This window comes from Marmota monax, unplaced genomic scaffold (genome assembly GCF_021218885.2).
Source record: "Marmota monax isolate L192 unplaced genomic scaffold, Marmota_monax_Labrador192_F-V1.1 WCK01_AAM20220418_F8-fsc00046, whole genome shotgun sequence".
NCBI classification, from domain to species: domain Eukaryota; kingdom Metazoa; phylum Chordata; class Mammalia; order Rodentia; family Sciuridae; genus Marmota; species Marmota monax.
In genome coordinates, this window is record NW_026692486.1 from 11,352,090 (window position 1) to 11,379,890 (window position 27,801).

At 36.0% G+C, this 27,801-nt stretch overlaps 1 protein-coding gene across 1 annotated transcript; it reads left to right on the forward strand.

The window, feature by feature from the left end:
* The first annotated feature begins 3 nt into the window (after positions 1 to 3).
* LOC124091927 (calcium-activated chloride channel regulator 4-like) lies at positions 4 to 27,801 on the forward strand. The gene is made up of 14 exons (XM_046443151.2): positions 4 to 162; positions 5,341 to 5,481; positions 5,629 to 5,776; positions 8,629 to 8,737; positions 9,373 to 9,550; positions 9,983 to 10,201; positions 12,213 to 12,440; positions 16,057 to 16,234; positions 17,647 to 17,753; positions 21,141 to 21,356; positions 21,872 to 22,139; positions 23,874 to 24,044; positions 26,699 to 26,941; positions 27,303 to 27,801. Exons 1-14 carry the CDS (start codon positions 4 to 6, stop codon positions 27,695 to 27,697), a joined length of 2,760 nt encoding a protein of 919 aa, XP_046299107.1. The 3' UTR covers positions 27,698 to 27,801.

Below are 27,801 nucleotides of genomic sequence, written 5' to 3' on the forward strand. Positions count from 1 at the left end.
ACAATGAGGTTATTCAGAGGTTTGGTCTCCCTCTTAGTCCTATTCCTGCTGCAGAGGTCAGACACTTCCCTTGTGAGGGTGAATGGCAATGGTTATGAAGACCTGGTCATTGCTATAGATCCTGGTGTGCCAGAAGATGGAAAACTAATTGAACAAATAAAGGTAAAATAGATGTGATATCTTCTGTTTTAATTATGGAAAAGAAAAAAATGTTAATTAAAGTTAATAATTATCATGGAAACTCTGAAATCTCCAGAAAGTTTAAAAGCAGCATGGTGCAGTGGGGACAATGTTGGAATGGGCAGAGGGAAGTAGAGGTTCTAGATGGGGTTCTAGCCTACCTCATCACAGTATGAACAATATGGCATAGGGCCCCCTGATCCTCAGTTTCCTCATCTGGAAATTAGCATTTGAACTTATCTGTTCTTTGGTAAGTTATTTATTGAATGCTTATGGCATGCTAGAAGAGAAAGCAGTGATTTAAATTTTAAAAAGCCTTTGGTCTCATGGAGTGTATGTTTTTTTTTCAGAGATCTAATTAATAAAAATGAGTAAATCAGCAGGTCAGATGTTAGCAGGTTGCTGTGGAATACACCAAATCAGGAAAGAGAGTTCAGAGTATGGGTGGGAGTAGAATAATTGGAGAATATTAGTGTCATGTAGGATAGTCAGGGAAGACCTCTCTGATCAGTTGACGTCTCAAGGAGACAGACATGAGTGAAAGGAGAGCCCACTGACAATCTGTGGGATGGGCACAGCATGGAGATGACAGCATTCTTCCTGTGACCAAGGAAATGACATGGATGAAGAGGAGGAAGAGTGAGTTTAGCTGAAGTTGAAGAGGAAGCAGAGCACACACCACTGGAAAGCCTTTGGCTTCTACTCTGAGTATCTATTAAGGAGTTTGTTAGGGGAGGTGTGCACTGTACTTCATGTTCTAGGATTGTTCCAACAGTGCTGTGGAGGAAATGGTGAAGGGTTGGCACTTGTTGCTCATCCTGTATGAATGCTGTTGCAATACAGGAGTACAGGTAGAAAGCTGTGGCAGGTGAGCAGTAATTGTGACAAGGACAGTGGTATTGTGGTAGAGATAGTTAGTATGTGTGATTCTGAACATGTTCTTAGGGTATCATGGACAATACTTCCTGATGATTTAGATGGGTGTGTGATAGGGGAAGGTAATAATCAAGACAGGACCTAAACTTTTGCGTAAACACTTGGAATGATTATATTCTCATCAATTGAGAAGGGTACAACTGTGAGTAAGGAAGTTTGGCAGTTTGGAGATCTGGAGATAGTTTAAGGGTTTTGAAATTAAGATGCTTATTAGATATCCAAGTAGAGAAGACAAGAAACTGAATCTAGGATGACAATTTGTGTGTAGGTAAAAATTTAAGATTCATCAATCAGTGTGTGATGATTTGAATGCATGAGGTAAGCGCAAACAGAGAAGAGAAAGGCATCAAGACCCTGATTTTCCAGTTTCTCTGAACCATAAAAATCCCACATAATGCAGAGATTTGGGCTTACAGTGATGTGAGTTGTTTCTCTCTATCTGACATCTACATATACTCATTCCTTATATTCAATTTCCAGAACTGTGTTGGGATGTTCACTTTTGAAGCCTTCATTGGTGATTCTGTGGCTGCTATTTATTATTTATTCCTATAAATTCTGTTGCAACATAGAGGTCTTTGCTTATTGTACCCTTTGAATTCCAAAAAAGATAAATATTCCTTTTGCTAAAAAGTATGGGTTATAAGAGCAGATAGCACATCTAATTCTTTGGGTTTTTTTGTATTTTTTTTTAATTTTTTATTGTGGGTTGTTCAAAACATTACAAATTTCTTGACATATCATATTCCACACTTTGATTCAAGTGGGTTATGAACTCCCACCTTCACCCCATACACAGATTGCAGAATCACATCAGTTACACATCCATTGATTTACATATTGCCATACTAGTGTCTGTTGTGCTCCGCTGCCTTTCCCATCCTCCACCCTCCCCCCTCCCCACCTCTCCCCTCCCCTCCCCTCCTCTCTCTCTACCCCCTCCACTGTATAACCCTGAGGGTCTCCTTCCATTACCATGCAATTTCCCTTCTCTCTCCCTTTCCCTCCCACCTCTCATCCCTGTTAAATGTTAATCTTCTTCTCCTACTCTTCGTCCCTACTCTGATCTTAGTTACTCTCCTTATATCAAAGAAGACATTTGGCATTTGTTTTTTAGGGATTGGCTAGCTTCACTTAGCATAATCTGCTCTAATGCCATCCATTTCCCTGTAAATTCTATGATTTTGTCATTTTTTAATGCAGAGTAATACTCCATTGTGTATAAATGCCACATTTTTTTATCCATTCGTCTATTGAAGGGCATCTAGGTTGGTTCCACAGTCTTGCTATTGTGAACTGTGCTGCTATGAACATCGATGTAGCAGTGTCCCTGTAGCATGCTCTTTTTAGGTCTTTAGGGAATAGACCAAGAAGGGGAATAGCTGGGTCAAATGGTGGCTCCATTCCCAGCTTTCCAAGAAATCTCCATACTGCTTTCCAAATTGGCTGCACCAATCTGCAGTCCCACCAGCAATGTACAAGTGTACCCTTTTCCCCACATCCTCGCCAGCACTTGTTGTTGTTTGACTTCATAATGGCTGCCAATCTTACTGGAGTGAGATGGTATCTTAGGGTGGTTTTGATTTGCATTTCTCTGACAGCTAGAGATGTTGAGCATTTTTTCATGTACTTGTTGATTGACTGTATGTCCTCCTCTGAGAAGTGTCTGTTCAGGTCCTTGGCCCATTTGTTGATTGGGTTGTTTGTTCTCTTATTGTCTAATTTTTTGAGTTCTTTGTATACTCTGGATATTAGGGCTCTATCTGAAGTGTGAGGAGTAAAGATTTGTTCCCAGGGTGTAGGCTCCCTATTTACCTCTCTTATTGTTTCTTTTGCTGAGAAAAAACTTTTTAGTTTGAGTAAGTCCCATTTGTTGATTCTAGTTATTAACTTTTGTGCTATGGGTGTCCTATTGAGGAATTTGGAGCCCGACCCCACAGTACGTAGATCGTAGCCAACTTTTTCTTCTATCAGACGGCGTGTCTCTGATTTGATATCAAGCTCCTTGATCCATTTTGAATTCACTTTTGTGCATGGCGAGAGAAAGGGATTCAGTTTCATTTTGTTGCATATGGATTTCCAGTTTTCCCAGCACCATTTGTTGAAGATGCTATCCTTCCTCCATTGCATGCTTTTAGCCCCTTTATCAAATATAAGATAGTTGTAGTTTTCTGGATTGGTTTCTGTGTCCTCTATTCTGTACCATTGGTCCACCCGCCTGTTTGGTACCAGTACCATGCTGTTTTTCTTACTATTGCTCTGTAGTATAGTTTGAAGTCTGGTATCGCTATACCGCCTGATTCACACTTCCTGCTTAGCATTGTTTTTGCTATTCTGGGTCTTTTATTTTTCCATATGAATTTCATGATTGCTTTCTCTATTTCTACAAGAAATGCCATTGGGATTTTGATTGGCATTGCATTAAACCTATAGAGAACTTTTGGTAATATCGCCATTTTGATGATGTTAGTTCTGCCTATCCATGAACAGGGTATATTTTTCCATCTTCTAAGATCTTCTTCTATTTCTCTCTTTAGGGCTCTGTAGTTTTCATTGTATAAGTCTTTCACCTCTTTTGTTAGGTTGATTCCCAAGTATTTTATTTTTTTTGAAGATATTGTGAATGGAGGGGTTGTCCTCATTTCCATTTCAGAGGATTTTTCGCTGATATACAGGAATGCCTTTGATTTATGCGTGTTGATTTTATATCCTTGATAAAGAAGAGCAAAACAACAGCAAAAGAAGTAGAAGGCAAGAAATAATTAAAATCAGAGCTGAAATTAATGAAATCGAAACAAAAGAAATAATTGAAAAAATTGACAAAACTAAAAGTTGGTTCTTTGAAAAAATAAACAAAATCGACAGACCCTTAGCCATGCTAGCGAAGAGAAGAAGAGAGAGAACTCAAATTACTAGCATACGGGATGAAAAAGGCAATATCACAACAGACACTTCAGAAATACAGAAGATAATCAAAAACTGTTTTGAATCCTTATACTCCAATAAATTAGAAGATAGTGAAGGCATAGATAAATTTCTTAAGTCATATGATCTGCCCAGATTGAGTCAGGAGGATATAGAAAACCTAAACAGACCAATATCAATTGAGGAAATAGAAGAAACCATAAAAAGACTACCAACTAAGAAAAGCCCAGGACCGGATGGGTATACAGCAGAATTTTACAAAACCTTTAAAGAAGAACTAATACCAATACTTTTCAAGCTACTTCAGGAAATAGAAAAAGAGGGAGAACTTCCAAATTCATTCTATGAGGCACATCTAATTCTTAATGATAGTTTTTTAGTGTTCAGGGCTAATAGATCAATTGTAAACATTTTTGAACTCAGAAATCAATATTTGATAAAATGTTTTGTTGGAGTAAAGAGTGTCTTAACATGGTCTTTTATGAACACTAAAAGTGTAAATTCAATACTTGCACACATGCCCAAGCCTAGATATCACAATATTTCTTGGTATTTCCTCAGCCCTCAATGAATTTCTTACATTTATAACTTGTAATGGTATAAAATACTATCATTCACATTACACAGAAAGAGAAATCTGGGGTTCTGAAAAGATAGATGACTCTTCCCACATCATATAAAATAAACTCGGAATTGAAATCCTGCTCATGAGTTTAAATGCTGATAGACCTGGGTTTTAGTTCTGGCTTGAATAAGAGGGCAAAAACCCACACCAAAATATTCTTTCCCAGACTGTTTTCCTGAGCTTGCATCCATTAAAGCTTTTCTTGACTCAGATTTTTAGTACTGATATCAAGCAGCTTTAGGGCTGCTTATGGACAGAGTACTTTCTAATTCATCTCATCTTTATGACAACCGTCAAAATAGGTGTGTAGCAGTGATTCATTGAAGAGGTGAGGAAACTGAACTTCAGAACATTATATAAATCAACCAAGATCTGTGAACCAGAAAGAACTAATGACCAGTACTGAGACAAAGAAAATTAACCCAAAGTTCATGTGTATATTCATATTAATCAGTTCCTCTAAACACCAACAAAAGCAATTGTCTTTTGGGGTAAGAGAACAGAAGACTGATAAGCCTTTCAATATGTAGGACAAAGCATTAGTTTGAGTTTGACAGGTTGCAGAATGGTGGGCCATCATCAGGCAAGTGCTTTTGTGTTGACAGGTACCAGGGGGAGATGTCAGAGATGAACTCTGCTCAGCAATACTCACATATTATTTTTCTTTAAAATAGGACATGGTCACTACAGCATCTACCTACTTGTTTGAAGCCACACAGAAAAGATTTTTTTTCAAAAATGTTTCTATATTAATTCCTGAGAATTGGGAAGGAAGTCCTGAATACAAGAGGCCAAAACATGAGAGCTATGAACAAGTAAGTGTCAAAATCTTCTCTAACAAAAACAAAGAATATTTTCAGATGCTTCTCAGGTTTGCCACAACTGATTGTCTCAGAGTCTTTCTAATTAAATATTATCATTTCTGTTCTTCTTATTTTAATGATTTTTTGAAACATTCTCAGGCTGATGTTAGAGTTGCAGCACCAGCCCTCCCAGGCAGAGATGAACCCTACACCAGGCAGTTCACAGAATGTGGAGAGAAAGCAGAATACATTCATTTCACCCCTGACTTTGTACTGGGAAAAAAACAAAATGAATATGGACCATCAGGTAGGAAATTTGGCTAAAACCACTCATTTTAAGTAAGCATTTCTGTTCCCAGCTTTAGTGGACAGATCTTGGAGCCAAAGTCTTTGGGTTCAAATCCTGGCTCCTCTGTCTTTTGTTTTTGTTTTTTGCCAGGTGTATGTTAAACAAGTGACCCACCCTGTCTGTGCTTATTCCTGACAAAATGGTGACTAGTTGAGTTTCTACCTTGTAGAATTTTTGTGAACCACAATCTAGAGAATCCATGTAAAGGTATACAATATAGTGTCAGTAATGTTTCAGAAATTTTGACACCAGAATTAATAAATGTTTTCTAAGGCATACTTTTTAGATTTCAGTTTTCTAGTTCTCCACATCTGTTAATCAATCACACGTAAGTTCCATAAAAACCAGATGGGGAACAAGCTGGAGAGAGCCATGATGCCAGTTACTGATCAAGAGAAAAATTCATAGGCTATTATTTGCTGATATTATTATTTAAACTACTTGCTTATATCAAATGAAACTGTTTGTAGTTGATCATTTGTAGTTGATCATTTCAAAAATGGAAATTTCATCTAATTCAATATAATGTTAAGATTATTTATTCAGATGAATGAAAGCAATTATTTTCCAGACAAAAATGAAGATCACTATTAAAGGAGATTCCAGTTCACATGTCACTATTCAGTAAAAACTTTCATGCAACCCCATACCCTATAATTGCCTCTCCCATTGCCTGTTCAGTGAAAGTTCATTAGTCTCTGTTTCTGCCAACACAGCCAGCGATAGTTATCAATACCTGGACCAATTTCTCTCTCCAACCTTGAAAGCTCCATCATCCCCTCCATCCCAATCTTACCTCTCTTCCACACATTATCCTGACAAGAATTGCTCTCCTTGGTTCCCCAAAATGTCACACCACCCTAAGTGCAATTTCTTTCTACCCTGACATGTCCAGCAAATCTAGTCACTTGAGCCACAAATACAAATAGCTCAATTCCCCATCCACTCTTATCCTTAACTTCCATCTCCTGCACTATATGCTCTTGTCTGTCTCTTTTTGGCTCCTGTTACCTGTTTCCCGACTCTTTAAGGAATACATAACACTAACTGGCATCATTACAAACACACAGTTTCTAAGCTCAGTTATGTTTTCAAATCTATTTAACATTATTCTTACTTGGTTCTTCTCAGTTACCTTTCTTATTTCCATAGTAGCTATTTCAAAACTTTTACCATTTTTCTTAAGATCTCTAGTCACTCTCCTCGTCTATTATCAGAGGCCCAGAGTGAGAAAACTGAAGCCACTACCTTTTTTGTTTTATAATCCAAATTCATGTCCACTTTTACCTCCTCTACCTATACTGGTCATAGAAAAGACTTCCAATTTTCCCCATCTCGGATCTTGATCCTTCATCATACCCCATAACTTAGACCTATTCTATTACTGACAGTCCCACCCTTCCTTTTAGACAGGAGTTTGTTATGTCATTTGATGTATGTATTTATAAAAAGAAAATTCACATTCTCCAAACCTTGTCCTAAAAACAACAGGCTTTTGGAAAAATAGGATGAAGAAGAGAGGCCTCAAAATCTACTTATTTTCATACCAACCACAATGGTAATATGGTATCTAGACAGATCATTGGGACCTACCAGGCAGCAACTCAGTATGGCTGGAGGATGCCCCAGCAGATATTAAAAGTATATATATATATATATATATATATATATATATATATATATATATATATACACACACACACACACACACACACACACACACACAGAGTAAAATTTCTGTTAGAATTGAGAACAATGCAGGCTGAAATGACATGATTTCAATGGCAATAAAATCCTAAGTCAGAAGGGCTGGTTTTCAAGTGTGGATGGGAGATAGAGCAACCTGAGGAGGGCAGAAGGCTGCGGGTGGAACTTTCTAGAAGATAGTCACAGATGAAGGGAATTTTAAATTTTCTTAAAATTTACCAAAATCCTATAGTAGTACTTGATATGAGGGTTTTCCCCTCCACTGAAGGTTATAATTCCACTCCTACTAATCAGGTCTCATTTGCCCAGAAAATCATAAAATTTTAAATTTTAAAGATGATTGCATAAGCAATAACATAGAGATATTGTTAAAATCTAGACTTTGATTTAATAGGTTTAGTAGGTTTAGAGTGAGATTCTGCATTTCCAGCAAGCTCCCCAGTGATGTTGATGCTGCTGGTTCAGGACCATATTTTGAGGTCTATATTTTTCATTTTTTAGGTCCTTAATATTTTGAGGTCTTTAGTTTTTAAATACCCAATATTGCATTCAATGTATATAAATAAAAATAATAATTATTTTATATAATTAATGCTTACATATATCATAAATGTATCAGTTTATTTTGACACCCCCAAAATTCTCTGTGGTCTATAATACTGTTTCCCAGTCTCTTCATTACCACTCTCTTAAGAGATTTTTAGACAAATTTTCCTGATTATATCGAATGGCATCTTAATACAATAATTATTACATATCTGATTGTATTGTTGGTGGAGTTGAAGTTTAGAGAACCATAAATCATTATATTATGTAATGTCTTTTGCTCTCAAGCTACCAAACCCCAAATATTTGTCTACTTTGATGATAGCATATGCTCCATAAATGTTTCATTGATTTAACATGTTGTGGAATAAAAAGATAATATACTATTTAACAGTATAGTCATTTAATACCATGGGGTTTTTAGAAACAAAAATGTTAGGAGTTATGAATATCTTCAATCAAGATATATGTTGTAATGGAAAGATCTTATTAAAATTTTTGAGATACAAAAATTTTCACCTGAATTATCATCATGCATTTGAAATAATTTCCTACAGGTAGATTGTTTGTCCATGAGTGGGCTCATCTCCGCTGGGGAGTGTTTGATGAGTACAATGAACAGAAGCCTTTCTACAGCGGCAAATCAAAGAAAATTGAAGCAACAAGGCATGGATATTTATATTCTCCTAATGAACTCAGGCTTTTAACTGTTTTTTTTTTTACTTCTTTCAAATCACAATTATTCACTTTTGTCTCAATGCAAATAATAGGCGCTATATTACAGAACTGCCTCTTTTTAGGGAAATTTATCTTAATGCAGTTGGTTTTCTATTTAAAATACACATAACTTTCATGGCAATTATTTGATTGGCATTTGGCATTTTGGTGTATTTTACACCTGTCTACCACAATGACCAGAACTCATTTAGACTAAAATTGTACATTACATAGTTGGACTAACTACAAAATTGATCAAAATTATTTCTGTTTGTATAAAAGTAAACAAAGATGGTTAAGTACTTCTAAGTGTGGGCTGAATAAGAAACCAAATGCTCTAAGAAGCCAATTAGTAACTTCTTGGAAACTAATAGAGGTCATTTTAGAATGTCAATCTAGCATCACAGTTAATAAAAGACTGTCCTCTGGATTCTAAGATTAAGAAAACAAAGTGGTTGGGGAATCCACTTAAAATTGGGTGCCCAATCAATGATACATGTCCACCTGGGGAGAGGAATTTGTCACACAAGTGCAAACTAGTAATAACTAAATTGCCTCAAAATTAACTGTCACATATTTTTCAGGTGTTCCACAGGTATCACTGGCAAAAATAGAGTTTATAAGTGTCAAGGAGGCAGTTGTACAGAGAACTTTTGCAAAATTAATTCTACAACAAAATTGTATGAAAAGGACTGTCAATTTTTCCCTAATAAAGTTCAAACAGAAAAAGCATCCATAATGTTCATGCAAAGCATTGATTCTGTAAGTATGCCAATCATGATTTTCAGAATTTATAATCAAAGGGCATTTCTAGTTTTATTCATTTTTATTTTTATTATTTTGTGGTGCTGGTTGTCAAACCCAAGGCCTTATGCATGTTAGATGAGCACTCTATCCATTGAACTACATTCCCTGCCCCACATACCCTATTTTAAATTATCTGTCCAGGTGAAGTAAGGCTTAAATATAATAACACAGAGTTCTTTGAACATTGGCTGGTGCATGGTAAGCACACAAAAAGTGTAATCTGTTATCACTATCACTATTGTGGTAAAATTACTTGATTCTCATTAATTACATTTTATTCAGTAAAAGTATATTTGCAGAACATATTTTAAATTTTTTCCAATTTTATACTTAGGCTTTTTTAGTACAGGGGATAACAAATTATTTTTCATTTTATTAATCTTTTAGGTGTTGGAGTTTTGTAATGCAGAAAACCATAACCAAGAAGCTCCAAGTTTACAAAACATTAAGTGCAATTTTAGAAGTACATGGGAGGTAATCAGCAATTCTGAGGATTTTAAAAACACTACACCCATGGCAGCACCACCTCCTCCACCTGTGTTCTCATTGTTGAGGATCAGTGAAAGAATTCTGTGCTTAGTTCTTGATAAGTCTGGAAGCATGTCTGTAAGTTCATGGGTCCATTTTTTCTGAAGGGTGGGAATGGAAATAATTGAATGCTAAGAACACACTGAACTCTACCTGTACCTGGGTTATTGTAAATCACATGGTGACATAAAATACCATCACTTCCTGTGATCATGAGATCAAGGTGTAGCAAAAAAATATTGTAGCAAAAGATGATATCAGCAGAGTTAAGAAGACCTAACCTAAGGATCTCCTTCTTTGTCCCACAGAAAATGGATGGTTACTAGGGGAAGATGTAGGACTTTAGTTGGAAAATTAAAACTAGACATTGAAATACAAAGTTGTTTTTAATTATGGTCCTTGTACTGAAAATGCTTAAGAGACATGCAGATAGAGTGGGTTAGTGGATGCTAAACCCCGTTCCAGTTCAAGGAACAAAAACAATCAGCAGAATTTCTAACATGGCTTTCTCTTATTTATACCAACTGTACAAGTGACCTCTTTATGCTTAAAGACACACACACACACACACACACACACATACACACGATATATAGCTAGATGCAGCCATTCATTCCATTATATTTTGGTGAATGGAAATCATTCTGTTAGGCTCATTTCCATGTCATTCAGATGTTCAGAGTCCAATACACAATTTTCTATCCCTTTTCTCACTACCTGAATGACTTATATTATTCTACAAAATTTGGGAGAGGCACTCACCCATAGATGGGCTAGGTTTATAACACGCTGTAGGTTCTTCTGATCCTAACACTGCCCTGTGCTTATGTCCATTACTATGCATTAAATGGAAACTACACATGTCTTTCCCAACTAGCCTGGGAGCTCTTCTAGGAAGTGGAAATTTATTTGATGCACCTTTTTATCCGATGGCCTAGAACAGAGTTTATCATGTAGGGACAGTCAATAAAAATTTGTTGAAATGTATGGACTACTAACAAGCAGATGCAATGTGATAAAGCACCCAGAGGATGACACATTTGAAGCAGAACAGAGCATGCATGCTGCAGGCCAGGAATAAAAACTTCAGCAAATAGGGAAAGGGTAGCTATTAAAAGGGCAGAGAAAGATACGATTAATGAGATGAACCACAGTAACACAGAGTTCCAGAGAAAGCAGCAAAATGCTATACAGCAACCCATAAAGTGAACAGTAAATGTCACTGAGGAAAGAAAATGCTCCTGATTGGCAGCTGAGGAGTCTTCCCGAGACAGGGTGTTGGCAGATCCAGGGTTAAAGGCAAAGTAAAGCAGCAAAGTGGTGGAGAGTACTCAAATATGGGGGTATAGAAGTTTTTCCCTGTAACTTGTTCAGGAAGTTCAGAGAGAAACTTGGTTGTGGTTGTGGAGAGGAACCCTCTGAGTGTGGTGAGGAGGGATGGAGAGGACAAATTATGAAGAAGTATACATCCTCAAAAACCCAATACCAGGAAGAGGGATGTGAGTCCTGAAGTGTTACCAGAGAACCAATTCAAATTAATCCATAGCTGGAGAAGTGGTGGGGAAGGTTAGGAGAAGAGGAAAGGAGGGAGGGAGGGACTGGGATTCTCAGCATTTACTGCAGCTCAAGTAAGTTTTGCATTTGGGGAAGACTAATCCCCAGTAGTTGAACCATTTGAGTTCTGGGTGGAGGTCAAGATAGTCTGGTTGGATTGAGAGTTCTGGGATGTGATTTCATCCAAGGACAACAGGCACAGAGGCTCCCAGGAGGAATTAGAGAGGCTCTAAAATGTGTATCATCATTTGCAACTCAATCTCCTCCCTAGCTTCCACCTCTAACTTGGGTGGTTAGCAGCAGTAATCAGTTCAAGTTGAAAAATATGTGCTCCTTAATATACTGTATGTGTTCCATAACACACATAACCATATTTTTCAATTTTACAAATTAATAATTGCTTTCTTCAACAATACCAATTAATATTTATAGAAATTTCTTATCAGTAAGGTTTATCCACTCATTTTGTGTGATCTGCTATTATATTCCAGATGAAAACCACTTGTTGTTTTCTTGTCTTTTTTTTTTAATTCAGCTTTATAATCGCCTCAATCGAATGAATCAAGCAGCTAAATATTTCCTACTACAGACTGTTGAAAATGGATCCTGGGTAGGGATGGTTCACTTTGATAGTGCAGCCAGTGTTAAAAGTGAGCTAATCCAAATAAAAAGTGACAGCGAAAAAAACAAGCTCTTGGAGAGCTTACCTACTGTAGCTCTTGGAGGAACTTCCATCTGCTCTGGAATTGCAGCTGCATTTCAGGTAAAACGCATATTTACAAATATGTATTTTTTCTTTTTTGTTAGTTTTTAGGACATTTTAATACAAAGTGCTTCTACACATGCTTTCTGCCTAATTTTAACATAATTTATCCTAAGAGGCACAGAATATACAGAAAAAAATTCAGTTCATTTTTAAATGAATCAGTGAATCAATGAATAAATATAGGGAAATAAATAAGTATAAAAATGTCATTACATTGTATGTCCAAGAAGGCCAGATATTTTGCTCTTGTTCGCATAGAAGAGTTGGTGAGAAATAAATGTCAGTTAAGTAAATGATAGTGTGTGGGCACAAAAGCCATCAACTTTGGGAGCAGTGAAGAAAATTACTTGGTGTGATTCCACTTTTGCCAGTTCTCCTTTTAGTTTATGTGGCATTCAGACAGGGCAAACTGATGCCTATCTATTAAGTAGGGACTATTAATCCTATCTAGTGTAAGCCATGTGAGTCAGGGCATGACCTTTCGCATCCGAGTACTGGCTCTGTTTATTAGCTTTGTAACCTTAGGCAAACTTCTTGGTCTCTATGGATTCCATATGCCTTATCTATACAATAGAGGACAGAGGAATGCCTACTCATAGGATTATTATGAAGATGATGTGAACTTATACAGTTATATACTTGGAATGATCTTTGCTGTATTATAGAGTTAATTTTATCCAAATGGTCATATTGAACACATCATTAATATCAACTGTCATTTTTCTTTTGTTTAGAAACCCTCCCTATCTCCTCACAGTCTATAAAATTAAGTCCAAATTCCTCAGTCTGAAGTTACTCCAAAGTCTCCTGAGGCTAAGATTACCCTCTTCTATTTTCCAGCCTTTTTCTCAGTTCACCACTCCTGATGCTCTATGCCCCAAGAACTTACTGTGCACATTGCTCTCCAAGCCCCCTGTGTGCTAGCAGTCCCTGTACCTATCCACATGCAATTTCTCTACCTAAAATGCTTCCTTCTTTCCCATCTTGACATGTTAAAATTCTACTAGGTCTTCAAAATCCTCTCTCTTTTTAGCTTTTACTGCCCCTCCACCACCCTATAGAGTCTCTTTTATGAATTACATGGCCTTTTAAGTGTAGGTTTATAAAATGAAGACCTGCATCTAAATCTCAAATGTCACTATTAGCTTTGTGACACTAAACATGATTGACCTCTGAGTCCTTGAGTTCCTCCTTTGTAAAATGTGATAATGAAAGCCAGCACATAAGGTAGTTCATGTTTTCATTTATTCAACATGTATTTAATGTCTAGCTGGTATGGGCCAATCAAAGCTGCTTGTCTCTATCGTGTTTGCTGTGGTGTTTGCAAACAGATATTACCTCTAGGTGAATACAAACAGTAATGCACATTATGGAGACAGTGTTGCAAAATAACCTAGCAGTGTGCTATGATTCTGAGTAACTGGGAAAGGAGGGAATCACTTCAGAAAAAGAGCCGACTGAGGCCTTCCTTAAAAAGTGACATCTAAACTAAGACTTGAAAGATGAGAAGAAGCCAATGGTTTATGTCGAAAAAAGAGCACAAAGTTCCTTGGGAAGAGTTGGATAAAAACTGGATTATTCCAAGAAATGGTAAAAGCTGGTGGCACTGGAGAATAGCAAGTGAGGGGGTATGAAATGTGGTTGAAAAATTAAATGATGGCTAAGCATTCAAAACTTCAAAAATATATAAGAATTTTAATTTGTTTTAAGTACAACAGACAGCTACTAGGGCTTCTGCCAGAATCTGATTATCAATTTATGTTTTAGGAAGGTGATCTTGTTGCCCCACGTAAAACCAAGTGTAGGGAGCAAGAATGGTAATAGGCAGACAGTTCAGGAGATTGGGCTTCATAAATTACATACTGTGTAAAACATCAATGTTCAATAAATGGCAACTCTGTAATATGTCATCTCTCTTAAACTACAGAGTACTCTGTTATAGTATTTGTTGTATTTTTTCTTACTCATGTCTACATTTTCTCAGTCTCAAGACACAAAACTCAGTAGGGATTATTAAATTGAATTTAATTATTTCCATGAATGTAGGAACTATGTAGTTCCTACTGAATTTCCACACAGTGGCTGACCCATGGCAAGTGCTCAGTAAGTAATACAAAAAAGGGAGAGATGAAGGATAGAGAACGCTACTTCATCTTTGGGTCTTTGTTTTGACTTTGTGTGGGGGATATGATTTTGGAATGCTGTACAGATGTCATAAGTGTATAAAAGTCTTCCTCTTCAGTTGATTTCAATGTATGTCAGAGAATATTTCCCATGTATTAAAATATATATAAGTTGCTTTGCCTCAAGCCATAGGCAAATTGTAATATGGGTGGTAATTTTTCCCCTGATACCAGTTCTATTAGGGATTTCTATATTCTCAAACTTTTTCTGTACACATGTCTCTACTCCTTGAGCAAAGAAGCCACTGATAATCTGACATTTTTTTCCCTTGCTGGCTGGACTCAGTTTTCCAAAATGGTGCTCAAAGAAGCCACTACTAATTAAAACTGACAGAGAAATTGAAATAGAATTGCTCTCCCAGGCTAAGTTCTCTTTTTCCTCTACCACAACCATCTAGATTCAGAACTCTAAGGTTCAAACTGCTAGACTTGTAGGAAAGCAATTCAATTGCAAATAGAAATCAACAAATATAGTTCATGTTGTCTTTGAATACCACTAATATGGTTAGATCTGTGCCAGTTACTATTAAAAGTAAAATAAAGTTATACAAGATCCCTAGCTCTGCCATGCTTAGAATTTAACATATCTTTTAAAAAAAATATGATAAGAGTTTTCTAATTTGAAATCAAGACTTTTATTTTGAGTGCACTCTTTTTTTTTCATTTGTTCATTTCAGTTATATAAAATATTAGGGTTTTTTTTTTGGGCTGGGGATGTGGCTCAAGCGGTAGCACGCTCGCCTGGCATGCGTGCGGCCTGGGTTCGATCCTCAGCACCACATACAAAGATGTTGTGTCCGCCGAAAACTAAAAAATAAACATTAAAAAAATTCTCTATAAAAAAATTAAAAAAAAAAAAAAAAAAAAAAATATTAGGGTTCTTTTTGACAAAATTATACAAGGATGATATATAATCTGCTCCTAATTAGTCCCCAGTATTTTCCTTTTTCCTCCCCCCTGTTCCCTTTAGTGAGGTAGATTCTTAATACATTTATCTGAATATACAACAGACATTATACACTGAATTTTGTTGCAAGATAGTCCAGTCAAAGAAAGCAGTAAATATTACTTCCATATTACACAGTTAAATTTTAGGTGTCTGGTTCACTTTAATTTCCCAGGCTGAGACACCACTGCCATTTGGTCCAGGCAGGATTTTCCAATGTCAGATAGCTTTAGGTTTTAACTCTGAAATGCCAATTTAAAAATGGTATCAGAAGGTATTATATTTGAATAAATATTCTCTTCAATGGGCAGGGGTCAGGAGGCAGGAAAAGGTAATGTTTAAATTTCCCCAGGGATTGTTGATTTCTATGATTTTATAAGAAACTATCTCCTCTATTCTTCACACTATTGTTTATTCCTCTATTTTTTTTCCCTTTGGTCTTTTGGATCTTGGATGGTAATTGTGGTCTGAATTATGCTTGCAGGTGATTCAAAAGCTAAACCCCCAAATAGATGGATCTGAAATAGTGCTGCTGACTGATGGGGAGGACAGCACTACAGGGAGCTGTGCTGATGCTGTGAAACAGAGTGGGGCCATCATTCATTTAATTGCTTTGGGGCCAGATGCTGACTCTGCAGTAACAGAGATGAGCATTGAAACAGGTAAAACATGATCTGTACATTCTAGACCTTTAATACCAATGTATATAAAGAAGCTGACAATTCAACAACTTCTCTTGAGCACCTGGTTTTCAGGTGCTGGGCGAAGAGTTGAAAACCCCAGTCAAACCAGATGCAATCTGTGTTCTAACAGTACTCAGAATTCAGTTGTCTGGAGTGGGAAATGAAACTGCAAATCAGATCACATAAGATGATAACATTCCTTGACAACATGTGAAATATCAAAGAATAAATCTCTATGTGAGAAAAGAAAGCCATCAGTTCTCCCAAGGTTGTAGAGAATAAGGGCAAGGAGGTCTGAGCAACGAGGAGATTTCTTTGCTGGGCCTTGAACAAGGTGTTAAATTTCTCCAGGAAGGAAAAAGGGAAATAATCAGGCCATGAGCAAAAAAAAAAAAAAAAAAAAAAAAATCATTGTGGAGTGACAATGTGAGGCAATCTATGGAAACAGTGGTATTCCTGCTGTGAGGTGCTTATTTGTGAAGCAGGCTGTGAGTGGGAGGCCATGTTGGACAGAAGCTCAGCCAAAATATCCAAATAATAGATATTAACTATGGTAGCTGTTATTTTAGGCACACAGATGAATGATTCAGATTAAATGTTTCTAATGCCTTCTAAATAGCAGACAAAACATAATTCATGAGTACAAATTACCAAAATGGCTTTAATGTCACAAATATAAATGTGCTTGTAGTTGTACAGACTCATCATTTTAAAGTGTTTCTGTTTTGTTTTTGTTGTTTTGTTTTGTTTGAGACAGGGTCGCTTAAGTTGCCAATGCTGGCTTCAAATTTATAATTCTCCTGCCTCAGCCTACCAAGTAGCTAGGATTACAGGCCTGAGTTGCCATGCCCATTCAAAGGGCTTTTATAGCAAATGTCTAATTTAAATATTTTCCAAGTAGTACTTTTTAAACTTGACTCCACTGCTTACTTTTCTTCTATCGCCTGTCAATGATTGTCAGGGTACTGCAGCATCTTTCTAATATCTTTGTAATTTGTATATTATCATTCTAATTTGCTGTTTGATCTATACTTTGTAAAATCTAAAAACCGCTTTTTTTTTAGAATTATATCCTATATAAAAGTGAATAATTCCCCGAAAGGGCTGTGTAAAGACTGCAAGCTTAGCCACATGGAATTGTCACATCTTCTTTCATAGTCCATAATTATTTGATGTATTTCGGGTAGCTGAGATTTTGATGTTGAGATATTAAAATAGCTTCTGATACCATTTTTAAATTGGCATTTCAGAGTTAAAACCTACAGCTATCTGACATTGGTCTATTTTACTAATATATTCTGAAACTGATTTTATTTAAACTGTTACCTTATTAACCACTAATATGTGCTTATTTTCTAGAAAGTAAACTGATTAATGCATTTACATTTTAGGAGGAAAACATGTTTTAGCTACAGATGAAGCCGTGAACAATGGCCTCATTGATGCTTTTGGTGCCCTTACATCAGAAAATGCTGATCCCACCCAGAAGTCACTTCAGGTCAGAGTTGCCACTCTTGGGATTTTTGTGTTTGCATTTACCATAACTGAGCAGAAGAATTTGGTAGTCTTAAGTTTTGAGTTCTATATTTATCTCAAAGTAAACTTTTAATTAAAATCAAAACTTCTGCCAGAAATAGAAATTATTCTTTAGCTATAACCAAATTAAGTGCTAAAACGAGAGTAAAATAAATGGTGAGATAGCTAAGACTGTTTTTCATATTCCCATAGAATTTGATTAAGGGATAATGTTAAAATCAAATTACATCCATTTTCTTTTTTTTATTTGTATTTTTTGTATTTTATTTATTTTTTTATTGGTTGTTCAAAACATTACATAGCTCTTGACATATCATATTTCATACTTTAGATTCAAGTGGGTTATGAACTCACATTTTTACCCCGTATACAGATTGCAGAATCACATCGGTTACACATCCACATTTTTACATACTGCCATATTAGTAACTGTTGTATTCTGCTGCCTTTCCTATCCTCTAATATCCCCCCTCTCCTCCCCTCCCATCTTCTCTCTCTACCCCATCTGCTGTAATTTAATTCTCTACCTTGTTTTTTTTTCCCCTTTCCCCTCACAACCTCTTATATGTAATTTTGTATAACAATGAGGGTCTCCTTCCATTTCCGTGCAATTTCCCTTTCCTCTCCCTTTCCCTTCCACCTCATGTCTCTGTTCAATGTTAATCTTTTCCTCCTGCTCTTCCTCCCTGCTCTGTTCTTAGTTGCTCTCATTATATCAAAGAAGACATCTGGCATTTGTTCTTTAGGGATTAGCTAGCTTCACTTAGCATAATCTGCTCTACTGCCATCCATTTCCCTGCAAATTCTATGATTTTGTCATTTTTTAGTGCTGCATAATACTCCATTGTGTATAAATGCCACATTTTTTTTATCCATTCATCTATTGAAGGGCATCTGGGTTGGTTCCACAGTCTAGCTATTGTGAATTGTGCTGCTATGAACATCGATGTGGCAGTATCCCTGTAGTACGCTCTTTTAAGGTCTTCAATAGCTGGGTCAAATGGTGGTTCCATTCCCAGCTTTCCCGAATCTCCATACTGCTTTCCAAATTGGCCACACCAATTTGCAGTCCCACCAGCAATGTACAAGAGTACCCCTTTCCCCACATCCTCGCCAGCACTTGTTGTTGTTTGACTTCATAATGGCTGCCAATCTTACTGGAGTGAGATGGTATCTTAGGGTGGTTTTGATTTGCATTTCTCTGACTGCTAGAGATGGTGAGCATTTTTTCATGTACTTGTTGATTGATTGTATGTCCCCCTCTGAGAAGTGTCTGTTCAGGTCTTTGGCCCATTTGTTGATTGGGTTATTTGTTATCTTATTGTTTAATTTTTTGAGTTCTTTGTATACTCTGGATATTAGGGCTCTATCTGAAGTGTGAGGAGTAAAAATTTGTTCCCAGGATGTAGGCTCTTCTACATCCATTTTCTTCATCTAAATTAAAGCAACCATTTTGAATGAAAAACAACAAAAAAACCTCACCATATTTCCAAGCTTTCTTTACACTTCATTGTTACAAAATAAATTTAGACAAATGAACTCAACTGCCTAATTTGGAAATGGAAGAAATGTATCTTGGAAATAAATACGAGAAAGAAGGGTGAATGATTATTGTATCTACAAGGCTAGGGCTTCTCCCATATTTTCAACCACACTTTTCACTGGCATTTTATTTTACTCACCTCTCCTCTGAACTCAACTCTTTTTCTCATCTATATCACAATGACAGGATCATTTTCTGCTACTTAAATTCAAGAACTTTGATTAAGCTCTGGTTCTTCAATTCAGATCCCATGTACAATGTCAACAAAGCCTGTTTCCATCAAAATATATTTTTTAAAAAATCTGTTTATCTTCTTCCCAAAAGTCTATGTCATGCATCCTTATGTCAAGACTCCTGTGTTCAGTTTTTCTATTCATCAAATCACTATATACATTAAAACTTAGCATGATCACCTGGACAGACCTATTTTCCAACAATAAAGAGAGCATAGAAGGAGAGCCTGTGGCTTAGAATATGTACATATTGGTTTGGAGATTTAACTCAATAATAATAAACTAAAGATATATTTACTTAACAGGAGATGGAGATTTTTATAACAATGATTTTCAAAGTAGCAATCTGCTCACTTTTATTAGCATGAAGGTATTTTGGGTTATGGAGTAAGTGGAAATATAAATGAGATTTCTTATTCTACAGAGAATGCTTCACCTAGGAAGCATGTAGTGAGTGAATTAAGTTGGATATTCTGTGACATTATGTTACCTGAAATAAGCCAGGCCCAGAAAGACAAAAGTGCATGATTTTACACAGTTGAACTCAGAGAAACAAAGAGTATAATGATGATTACAAGCGGCTGGTAGGATGTTGGGCTTGGAGAGATATTAAACAAGGATACAACATTTCTGTTAGATGGGAGAAATGAGATCAAGATATCTATCATACAAACATGGTGTTGATAGTTAATAACATGCATTATTTCCTTGAAAATTGTTCAGCATGAAATTAAGTCCTTTCACCATAAAAAAATGACAAGGATGTGAGGTAATACTCATATAAATTAACTTGATTTAGCCCATCTATAACATGTATACTTTTCAAAACACCATGTTGTATATGATAAATTTATACCATTTTTGTCACTTTAAAAAATAATAATAAAGCAAAAGAGTTGAATCTCCTAGACTAAGTGCTATCCACAGAGATTTTAATAATTTCTTTAAAGTTTCTCTCTGAGAAGATCCTATCTTTTATTGGTCTTTTCTCAGAATTCCATCCTGTACACATTAGTTTCCTCTTTTGTATTTACTGTCCAGAGCTTCACTCTCTATCCTGTGAAAAACTATTTCAAGATTCCAAATCAGGGAAATGTATCCATGAGAGCTTTTCCCCAGTTATATGGTCCTTATTTATAAAGCTCTAATGACACATAAACATTATACTTTGGATCATCATGAAGAGGGGGAAACTGAGGATAACCACACACATACACAAAAACACAAACACATACACACCCCCAATAGTCCATCTCTGTCCATATCACCTGTTAATACTAAAGACTGGCATGGGTGTTTATCAAAAAAACTGAAAAAAAAAATAATAATGAGTTCATGCCCCTCAACTGTAAATGGCTCTTTTATATGCTGTTCTTCCCTCAGACCCTCTTATTTCCACATTTTCTAGCTGACAACTGCTACATACCAATGATCTTTCAGAAAGAGTCCAAGTATAAGGTGGCATGCCATATAAAACATCGTATTCATATGAGAAATTGAGATTGATCTTTAAAAGAAAAAAATAAAATTATTCTATTCTATAGTCATTGATTTTTAAAATGTATCTAAACAGCTCGAAAGTAAGGGATTAACCCTGAACAATGATACCTGGATGAATGACACTGTAATAATTGATAGCACTGTGGGAAAGGACACATTCTTTCTCATCACGTGGGAAAAACAGCCTCCCAGTATTTCACTCTGGAATCCCAATGGGACACTGACAGAAGCTTTCACACAGGACACTCTTTCCAAAATGGCTTATCTCCGCATTCCAGGAACTGCACAGGTAAGTAATCAGCTTTAAGACATTCTCTGAAGTTAAAAGCTGAAAATTCATTGTTTAATGTCATAAATGTGAGTATTGATGATTATATCATCTACAAAATTATTTTATCATACACTCTCTTAGACTTTGTGATCCTAAAGACTGTGGTGGATAGCTGGAAAAAGAAATAAAGAACTCTTGTATCAGGAGAAAATCTAACAAGAACCCTCACGAAAAACTATGGGAAGACTCTGTAGTTAGTGTGAAGACTGCTGTTGAGGTCAATGAATAAGACCAAAAGCAGACTGTCCAGTAATTACTTTTTCCAGATGAGATGTCACAAAATACAGACACCATACATGACAATAATGACAGTACCTGCCTGAACCTTAACTCACACCATTTTAAAACCTCAAAACCATCAAAAACCTGTGGATCATACTTCACATTTCTAAGATTTATTGTAGATTTGCATAGTGGGAACCAGGATATCATTTAACTCTGGAAACTTACTATCTTTCCATTGGAAATTTTAGGTGGGCACGTGGACTTACAGTCTTCAGGCCAAAGCAAACACAGAAATACTAACCATGACAGTAACCTCTAGGGCAGCAAATTCTTCTGTGCCTCCAATCACGGTGAATGCTAAAATGAACAAAGACACAAACAGCTTCCCCAGCCCAATGATCGTCTATGCACAAGTTCTCCAAGGGTATCTTCCCATTCTTGGAGCCAGTGTGACTGCAATCATTGAATCAAACAGTGGAAAAACACAAGTTTTGGAACTTTTGGACAATGGTGCAGGTAATTCACTGGTTTTATGAATATTTTCAAAACTCAGGATATGGTAAGGGTCCTGTGTCAAAATGGGGCAGTAAGATAGATACCCAAGGGATGGGGAAATAGCAGGATCAGTAGGGAATTCTACCAGATAAAACCTACAATCAATGATGTTGACAATAAACGTTATTTGTTGTCATTATTATTGTTTGTCATTGGTCAGCCAATGATTGTCACCATTTAAGTAGATCTCATTCAGGCAGTTGAGGACAGCATCAGCAATGCTGGGCCAGTGTTTCATAGGGGAACATCACCAAGAAAGTCTGCTCAGAGATAGTCAAGCACAAGCAGCCAGATGAGATCTAGTAGTACTACCTGGGCCCCTGGTAGGAAAAGGGAAAGAAACAAGAGAACTCCCAACAACTGAAAAAATGACATGAGAGCTAAGACCCAGGGGCAGCAGGAGCTACTTGAAAAAAGGAGGGCTCCTCGCTGGGGCATCAGATACCAGTTGTTACAAATAGGAAAAAAGGAACTGTGCTGGCTTCTGGGTAAGAGGTCAGTAAGCAAGGAAATAAACAATTTGATTCACATCTTAATTGTTACAAATTTGAATCAGTACCTTCCACAATGTAATTTATTCACTCTTTTGATAATACTGTCTTCAACTAGAGTTGGCTAATTATCCTTACATGCAACTCAATTCCTTCTTTAGGCATAATGATATTTACACAACTGTCCTTTGCCTTTTCTTTCCCTTTCCATAAACCCATCTGCACTATATTAAACTTACCTGCATCTTGTTTGATTTCTTTGCATTTTACCAGATGAATATTTAGCTAATTGGAAAGTAACTAGTTTGAAATGTCTTCAACTAAAAAGGCATTGGTGATTAAGAATGGCTCAATGAAGGCATTCTCAAACTTTAGTGTACAAGGGAATCATCTAGAGAGTTTGGTAAAATATTGAATGCTGAGGCCCTTCCAAAGTAGTATGAGAAATTTACATGTCTAAAAATATCTAGATTTTTAGAGATACAGATATTGGTGGTTCAAGGACTTCACTGTAATACACTGTTTTAGAATTTTAAACTATGGGAAATTGTTTGGCAATTGAACAGGTAATGCCAATGCTTGTGTTATCAAGAAGTATACATATGATATAATATCCCACAAATCCTCCAATTTTTTTTCTAATAGCAGATGAGATTTTCCTCTGTCAGACCAGAAAGTTAATGGATCAGAAGAATAAAGGCTGGAGAAACGAAAAAGAAAGAGTTGTTGAAGATAAAGCAAAACAAGTAATGTAGTCAACTAGAGTGAGAAATAGATTCTATACAAAGTCACTATTTTTTCCTAGTGGGGACCTTTTTTGATTTAAACACAGGGATGACATAATATGACTAGATAAATTAAGGTAAAATTGCAGCAATTGGCAGAGAAATGGTAAAAGCACTATAAAATATATGTAAATAGATTAAGGACAGGAATATGAGGTATTTGTTTACATATACAAATATAGTGTTGTATATGTGCTATATGGATATAAAGATATCAAAACAACTCTAGTATCAATTCAACTCTAGTATCAATATATTGAGCTGACAGAGCATAATAGAACTAGTCTCCAGAAGGTCAAACCCTAAATATGAAGCCTGGTCTAGGGGGCATGTTATAGAGGCCAAAGCTTGTTGTATTAGAAAATGCATGAATTTATCTTTGTATTTACAATCATTTATTTCTTCATTTCTATGATAAGGTGCTGATTCTTTCAAAGATGACGGGGTCTACTCCAGGTATTTTACATCTTATTCAGAAAATGGCAGATATAACTTAAAAGTGCGGGCTCACGGAGGAACAGACTCTGCCAGGCGAAGCTTGCAGTACCCACTGAATAGAGCTGCCTATATACCAGGCTGGGTGGTAGATGGTGAGTAGCTCATGGCATCTGAATTCATGTATAGATTGAATAATATTCGGGATTTGGTATAATTGAGGCTTCAAACATCTTACAACTCAAAATATAGCTTTTCCCACTTCTGGAATGAAGTTCTTGGCTAATTGCCTTCAAATTGATCTAAGCTTTAGAATAATGCCTAGCACCTAGTAAACATTTAAAAACTGTTAGCTAGTATTAGATCAGTTTGAGAAAACTTCATGATATCAACAAAAATATGCCGAATTTTCAGCTCAGGACATAAAAACAAATCAATATGTTATGAGCCTAAGTATAAGCAGAATTTATCCTTCAGATTACATGTGCTATTAAAAATAAACATTTATTTGTAATGTTGTTTTCTGTTTGTTTGCCTTTAAAGTATCTTTTATATTTTAAAAGTTAATATGCACATTAGAGGAAACAGAAAAACACAAGGAAAGAACAAAGTCATGGAGTCACAAGTAGCTTAGCTGGACATGTCCTTTCAGAACCTGCATGTCCATATATAACATCTCATTTTGTGTGGTTGAAATCATAGTGTGAATTGGGTTTTTCTGTGCATCATAAATATTCACCAGTTCAAAATGCCAAAGCTACATGAGCATTTTTGATAATCAAGAATACTATACTACAGCAATACCTTCTGTTAGAAAAAAAATCGTAATCCTGCCTTTCCTGCGACAAAATTTTCACTCAAGGCAGAAATGGCAACAGGTCTCTAGATAGATATATTAGCAAAGTTTCAACTACAATAATGTATTCCTTTAATTCTCAATTAAAATGAGACTTAAAGCAACACAATACACCAAGCATAATGTTTCTCAGAAGGTTCTCTATCAGATTTCTACTACTAAAATACTAGCAAGAGAGCATGTCCCCAGTGAATTTAAGTATTCCTACAGTACAGCCAGAAGATGCACACACATCAGTAGCTCACATCAAAATGTAAATCTTTCAGTGTTTGCTCCCATGTTTACTTATGTGCTTCCTTCTGCCCCTCTGCTGCTAGCCTAAGGAATAAGTCCTGAAAAACATTGCCCAGAGATAAAAATAATTTCATGTCCAAGATGCATCTTTCCTATCAATTGTACCAAAAAGATATTTACAAGTTGGCTAATTCACTAGGTTTAATTTTTATGATATACTATCACCTTGGGCATCTAGAAAATTTAGATGTTATGAAATTTATGAAATAAAGTATGAACTTTGTACACAATAAGCACAAGTACATTACAAAAAAAATGCGCATATAGATTTATGATTATGATCTAAAACAGACTTCCAGATATGGAGATGCTAGCAAATAGTCATTCCCCTTACCCTTCCTCCTATCCCTTTTCAGTGACTAAGTACAGGACTACCACTAGGTTTAAGAGGTAAGCAAACAAAGGTCACTCCCAGAAGATAGTTCTTCCTTAAAGAATAATAATAATAATAACAAAAGGATAATCACATAGAGATTATTTTGCTACTTCTAATATAATTTTTGGTATTAGGACTTATCCTTTAATACCCGGAAATATTAACTAAATTATACATTTAACAGTAGCTAGAGAATCTGAACTAATATAAGGGGAACAGAAGAATTCTTGCTCCATACTTTCTTCTCTCTCCACCCCGCACCCAGTGAACAGTCAACACACTCTCCAAAACATCAAGTTTAATAACTCCATTCCCCTAAATTCCAACCATTCCTATACAGTAACAAAAAATATATAAAGGGCATTATTTCAGCCCTCTACTTTTGCCATAGGTTTTGTACTTTTAAACATCCAGAAAGACTAGATGTTTCCAATAAAGTACTTAAGTTTCCCACGAAACATACACTAGCACTGAATCAACCACACACACTTATTTAACACAGGCTAGACTTTAAAGCAAAGGAACAGAAATGAGAAAAAAAAAGACCTTTTTTTTTTTTTAAAGGTTAGAATGTGAAAGTGACTTCCAAACAGGAACATTATGGCCTGGAACCTCTCTCCTCATCTCTTATCAAGGCAGGGGTCAGATATATGCATCTGTAATACTTAAAGAGAACTCTAATGATTTCAATTCCTAAGGGGTTTTAAGAACAATCCTTCCTATGAATTTTAACACAAAGTGTACTCAGGATGTTAGTTAACTAACCATACTTTTGTCATATACTGGAATGCTTTTTTTAAGTCAAAAGAAGAAATGTGTAGAGCAAGGTGATGATAAGCATGAAGAATGCATTCTTTGCTAACTTTCCCTTGCATAGTCACTTCTCTTGTGACTTTCAGGGGCTTTTTCTTAGCAATTAGAGTACAATAAGTATTATTCCATAGCACTTGCAGCATGGAGTGGTTGGAAGGAAACTGGTTTTTCCCAAGGTATATTCCAGCCTGAAGATAATTTGAAATGTAAAGCAAACTTTTTTGAAGGTATACATTGAATTTGTAGATAACATTATTCTCATGTGACAGTCTTTACTCCAAAGCAATTTATTATCCAGTTTTATCCTAAAGGAAACTAAAAGATGAATTATCCCACCAATTGGCACTTATGATTGTGTCACAGGCCTTACTAAAAATTTGACTATACACATGAAGAAAAAAAGGGAAAGACTAGTGGGATGAAGAAGGTGATTTATTTGCTCACTTTAAACTAGAAAATTTTTAATGCAGGCAAAATTGAACAGAATACAACAAGACCTGAAACTACTGAGGATACTCAGACAATATTGGAGAATTTCAGCCGAACAGCATCTGGAGGTGCATTTGTGGTGTCACAAGTTCCAGACTCTACAAATGTTCCCTTGCCTGACCTGTTCCCTCCAAGTCAAATCACAGACCTTGATGCCACATCTGAGGGGGATCAGATCAATCTAACATGGACAGCGCCAGGAGATAATTTTGATGTCGGAACAGGTAAGCATAAAGTATCATGTGGTTTCAACTTAAGTTAAAGGTGCTCATTGCAAAAGCAAGGGTGTATGGGCAGGTTAGGAAAGAACAGTTTTTGACTGACAGCTCACTGAACTTTTAATTTTATAATCTGATATTTTTTAATCAATCAAAGGAGATATTTTAACATGGTTTTACTTCTCATGCAAAGATAGTAACATTTGGCAGAGCTTAAAAGTCAGAATTCAGGTTTATTTAAAAAGCAGTAACTTTTTTTGTGAGTATATACCATGCATAAGTAAACAACATTTTTGAGAGTAAATGGAAAGAAATTTATATGGTATCTATGCTACAGTTATTAAACTGCCTGTAATTCTTTTCTTAGTTCGACAGTATATCATAAGAATAAGTGGAAGTATCATTGATCTAAGAGACAATTTTGATGATGCACTTCAAGTGAACACTACCGACCTATCACCAAAAGAGGCGAACTCCAAGGAAACCTTTGCATTTAAACCAGGAAACATCTCAGAAGAAAACATAACCCACATATTCATTGCCATTCAAAGTGTAGACAAAAGCAATTTGACATCAAAAGTATCCAATATTGCACAAGTGGCTTTGTTTGTCCCTCAAGCAGATCCTGGTCCTGATGAAAGCCAACCAAATCCTAATCCTGGTGAAAGTCATCCTAATCATGATTCTGGAGTTAATATTTCTACTGTGGTCTGTCAGTGGTGGGGTCTATTGTGCTTGTTGTGGTTGTTAGTATTATTTTAAGTACCACTATTTGTATCTTAAAGAAGAGAAAATCTTCAAGAAGACCTAGAACAGAGTTTTAAAAACAAAAGCAATATAAGTAAAGGATACTTCTGAATTTTTAA